A 5,323-nucleotide genomic window follows, 5' to 3' on the forward strand; every position below is an offset into this window, starting at 1 on the left:
TGAGTAAAGTGCCTGGATTATAGCATCTAATGGATGCAAAAATTCTGCATGGCTGCAGGCTGCTATTTTTAGACTGGGGAGCCCAATAACCATTGTCCTGCCCAGCTTGAGAATACTAGCCTCCGGCTTTATCATGGCTGGGCATAAAAAAAATGAGGGGGGACTGCATGCTGTTGCTGTTTTTTTTAAATAAATATACACAGCTCTGGCAGAAATTAGGAGACCGCTGCAAAATTGTCAGTTTTTCTATTTTTTCTCTTTATATTTTGGAGTAAGATGTAAATTGTTATTTTATTCTATAATCTACTGACAACGTCTGTGAATTTCTAAGCAAAACATTTTGCATTTATTTTCTGAAAGTGAGAAATGGTCAACATAACAAAACAATGCATTGCTTTCAGACCTTAAATAATGCAAAGAAAACAAGTTCATAATCATTTAGAAACAACAGTACTAATAATTTTTTTTTTTGGTTTGCATCTTTTTATTAACATTTTACAATTTTAATACAAGAAATACAAGGAATAAGGGAGGAATTAGGGAAAGGGAAAAAGGAAAAACCAACAGTTAGGTGTCGCCTTTATGGCCAATGCTTCAAAAGTATTAACATCAAACGTTATGTCACCAACGTACTTGGAACAACAAAAACAATAATATACATGAGAAATAATAATCATTACATGTCAGGAGGCTAAGTTATATGCAGACTAGGCATAAATGTTTTCGCCCATAAAGACCATTAAAAAGTTCTTTTCTTTCAATGCAAAACTATATTCATATGAATTATGTACTAATAATGTTTTAACTTTGAAAGATTCAGAAATCAATATTTTGTGGAATAACTATGATTTTTAATCCCAGCTTTCAAGCATATTGGCATGCTTTCCACCAGTCTGTCACATGTCTTTTGGGTGACCTTATGCCACTACGGGTGCAAAAATGTAAGCAGTTCTTTGTTTGATGGCTTGTGACTATCCATTTTCCTCTTGATTACATTCCAGAGGTTTTCAATGGGGTTCAGGTCTGGAGATTGGGCTGGCCATGATAGGATTTTGATGTGGTGGTCCTTCATCCACAAATTGATTGACCTAGCTGTGTGGCATGGTGCATTGTCCTGCTGGAAAAAACAGTCCTCAGAGTTGGGGAACATTGCCTGAGCAGAAGGAAGCATCTGTTTTTCCAGGATAACCTCTTGTATGCAGCTTGATTCATACGTCCTTCGCAAAGTTTAATCTGCCCAATTTCTAGAGTAAGGTAATCTTCTCTGATGCGTCTAATTTTCAGCTTTGTTCAACACGTGGTTGTCTAATGGTTAGACGGAGACCTGGAGAGGCGTACAAGCCACAGTGTCCTGCACCCACTGTGAAATTTGGTGGAGGATCAGTGATGATCTGGGGATGCTTCAGCAAGGCTGGAATTGGGCAGATTAAACTAGCGAAGGACGCTTAGTGGTATCTAAGGGGTTAAAAAAAAATTCAGATGTTTGTCAAAAAGTGGCGCACCTTTTTGTGCCATTTTCCGAAAACCATAGTGTTCTCATTTCTCAGGAACGCGACGGCTTAGTTTTTGCATCTCGAGCTGACTTTTTAATGACACCATTTTTGCACAGATGCTACGTTTTGATCGCCTGTTATTGCATTTTGCGCAAAATTTGAAGAGCCCAAAAAAGTAATTTTGGCATTTGGAATTTTTCTGCCGCTACGCTCTTTACCAATCAGATTAATTGATTTTATATTTTGATAAATCGGACATTTCTGAAAATGGCAATACTAAATGTGTGTATTTTTTTAACCCTTTAATTTTCAATGGGGTGAATAGGGGGCGATTTGAACTTTAAGGTTTTTGTTTTCTTTCATTTTTAAAACTTTTTTTTATTTTACTAGTCCTCATAGAGGACTATAAGGATCAGCAGTCTGATCGCTTCTTCCTTGCTGCAGATCAGAGCAGCATTGCTCTGATCTGCAGAAAATCTGTTCTCCTCTCACACACGGCCCTCTGCTGGCTGTAAGAGGAACTGACTCATGATAGCTACAGGAGTCATCACATGACCCTCTGCTACCATGGCAACCGTCGGATCCACGTGATCTCACTTCCGATGGAGTCAGGTGAGAGCATACAGCGGCTGCGATGTAGACGGCACTGTCAAATTTTGACAGCGCATTGCAAGGAGTTAACAGGCACAAATGGAGAGTGGATCCACTCGTGCTTGATAACCGCACGTCAGCTGTTGAAATCAGCTGAGATGTGCGGAACTCACTGCCAGCTGCCCGCGGCAGCCGGCAGTGAGTATACCGACAGGAGGCATGGTGTAACCATTACGTCCAATGTCGGTAAGATGTTAATAAGACTTGATTTATCTGTAAAACAGCTCTTAGTTTCTAAACATGAATATGGCTTCTCTCCTGTGTGAATTCTCTCATGATGACTAAGATATGATTTCTTAGTAAAACATTTCCCACATTCTGAACATGAATATTGCTTCTCTCCTGTGTGAATTCTTCTGTGCCTACTAACATCTGATTTACTAGTAAAACATTTCCCACATTCTGAACATGAAAATGGCTTCTCTCCTGTGTGACTTCTCTCATGCCTACCAAGATCTGCTTTATAAGTAAAACATTTCTCACATTCTGAACATGAAAATGGTTTCACTCCTGTGTGAATTCTCTCATGTTTAACAAAATTTGATTTCCTAGTAAAACATTGCTCACATTCTGAACATGAAAATGTCATCTCTCCTGTGTGAATTCTCTCATGATCACTAAGATATGATTTCCTAGTAAAACATTGTCCACATTCTGAACATGAAAATGGCTTCTCACCTGTGTGAATTTTCTCATGACTACTAAGATGTGATTTCCTAGTAAAACATTGTCCACATTCTGAACATGAAAATGGCTTCTCTCCAATGTGAATTTTCTCATGACTACTAAGATGTGATTTCCTAGTAAAACATTGTCCACATTCTGAACATGAAAATGGCTTCTCTCCTGTGTGAATTTTCTCATGACTACTAAGCTCTGATTTCCTAGTAAAACATTTCCCACATTTTGAACATGAAAATGGCTTCTCTCCTGTGTGAATTCTCTCATGACTACTAAGACCTGATTTCCACTTAAAACATTGTCCACATTCTGAACATGAAAATGGCTTCTCTCCTGTGTGAATTTTCTCATGACTACTAAGATCTGATTTCCTCTTAAAACATTGTCCACATTCTTTACATGAAAATGTCTTATTTTTTGTGTGAATTCTTTTATGACTACTAAGTTTTGATTTGTTAGAAAAACATTTCTCACATTCTGAACATGAATATGGCTTCTTTCTTGTAGGACTTCTTTTATCTTCAACATTTCTTCTGTGACTTTTATTTTGTTTAACAGTCTGCGATGAGTTAGGAGAAAATACTTCATTCAAATTATTGGATGATTGATCTTTGCTTTGAATGGCCGGGGGTATATCTGTGATGTTGGCATACTGTGTACATGTATCATGGGTAATACTACAATCATCTGCTTTAAATTCATTAAATATCAGATGTTCTTCGGAGCTCCTGGTACAGTCATCTGCAAAAAAACCCACTGATGTTAATTTTGAGTAATATAACCTTAAATAATATATCAAACTAAATATAACAAATATTGGAAAAATAAATGTAAAACAAAATCCAACAAAAAAAAACAAAAACCCAAACTGTATTGTTAACTGATTACTTGGGGCACACTTTGCATAAACACTCAATTCTACTAATGTTCAGTCCAGATCATTGCCCAGTGTGATATCCCGGTACCCGTTCTACCACAGATGACTGAAACAGTTGTCCTGCGGCAGTAGATCAGCTCCAGAATTACTATGGCCGCTGTGAGTTAGGAGATGTATAATGCATTGTATGTGCGGACACTGAGGACTGATACATGTGCATTGTGCTGTGTACTCTGCTGCCATCTACTGGCTGATGTGTGGATATGAATGTTATTTATTCTCCTCACCACAAGCTGCCATAGAAACTGTGGAAGGAGTCTCTCCGCTCAGTGGTGACACTTCCTGTAAGCTGGTACAAACCAGTGCAGTTTAGTCCAGGGAGAGGAAGGAATCACTACAACTCCCAGAATATATTCCAGTCTGTGGTGAGGGCACATCTTTCTTCATATAGTCACCTCAACAAAGGATGGAAACTTCATATAGTCAGGAGAGATAAAGCTGAGCAAGGGTTCTCCTCTATACTGGTTTCTTTATACTTCTTCAGCAGGAACCGGTACAACATGACGTCCACCCCACTTTGTTCTTCTCACCCCCTGATGTAGGGAACAGTAGAGCCTAAACCTGTGGGTAACTACATACAGCCAGTGTCACCACACGGAACCGACCCGTGAAGGCCCCTCCATCAGAGAAGCTTTACCTGGGCTGTGAATAACAATGTCTCCCATAGTAAGTGATGTGATCTGTACTCCAGCCTCCCCTAGAGGAGAAACTGCTGCATCACAAGGAGACGAAGCCTCCGCTCATACGCACAATACTGAGTGTACCCTGTGCTGAGAACTACATGCACTGTGCCTGTAACCCCTTCACAACCTTTGACGCAAGTGTATGCAATGAGTAGATAAGGGTCCCCAACTTATGACGTAAACTTACATCATGGGAACCTTCAGACACAGTGATCAGAGGATGGTGCCTGCTTTTACAGACAGTAGGACACTTGAGCTCGTTGCCACACGGGGGGTTTGCTGCCCCCCGCAACTATGATCGCTGTGATCAGCTGTTCAATTCTAATTATTAAAAAATATAAACTGCAGCACTATAAAAAGCTGATATATGCTAACATTGAATGAGGGAATTCTGGTACTGCATTACAGGTATAAGAATATTTGAAAAAATTAGATACTTAGCTTATGTATTGGCCAACCCACGTGAGCCCAATATCCACGGCAAGGTGATCTCGTATAAAGGAACCCAAACTTAAATGCCCCTATCTGGTTTAAAAAAAATCTACACATTTTGGCAGCTAAAAAATCTTAGAATATTGTAATACCCTGGGTATAAGGATATATATATATATATATATATATATATATATATATATATATATATATGTATATATATATTACACATACAGTCATATGTAAAAGTCTGGGCACCCCTATTAATGTTAACCTTTTTTCTTTATAACAATTTGGGTTTTTGCAATAGCTATTTCAGTTTCATATATCTAATAACTGATGGACTGCGTAATATTTCTGGATTGAAATGAGGTTTATTGTACTAACAGAAAATGTGCAATCTGCATTTAAACTAAATTTGACAGGTGCATAAGTATGGGCACCCC

General features: G+C 38.5%; 1 protein-coding gene across 2 annotated transcripts in view; it reads right to left on the reverse strand.

The window, feature by feature from the left end:
• Positions 1 to 475: 475 nt before the first annotated feature.
• Positions 476 to 5,323, reverse strand: part of LOC142243699 (uncharacterized) — a 272,143-nt gene continuing 267,295 nt past the window's right edge. Inside the window, exon 3 of one of the 2 annotated variants that reach the window (XM_075315869.1) lies at positions 476 to 3,566. In XM_075315869.1, the coding sequence (XP_075171984.1) occupies positions 2,254 to 3,566 (1,313 nt within the window). In that variant the 3' untranslated portion in view covers positions 476 to 2,253. The remainder of the gene's footprint in view (positions 3,567 to 5,323) is intronic. The other variant, XM_075315868.1, reaches the window with a different exon arrangement.

The sequence above is a fragment of the Anomaloglossus baeobatrachus genome, chromosome 6 (genome assembly GCF_048569485.1).
Source record: "Anomaloglossus baeobatrachus isolate aAnoBae1 chromosome 6, aAnoBae1.hap1, whole genome shotgun sequence".
NCBI lineage: Eukaryota > Metazoa > Chordata > Amphibia > Anura > Aromobatidae > Anomaloglossus > Anomaloglossus baeobatrachus.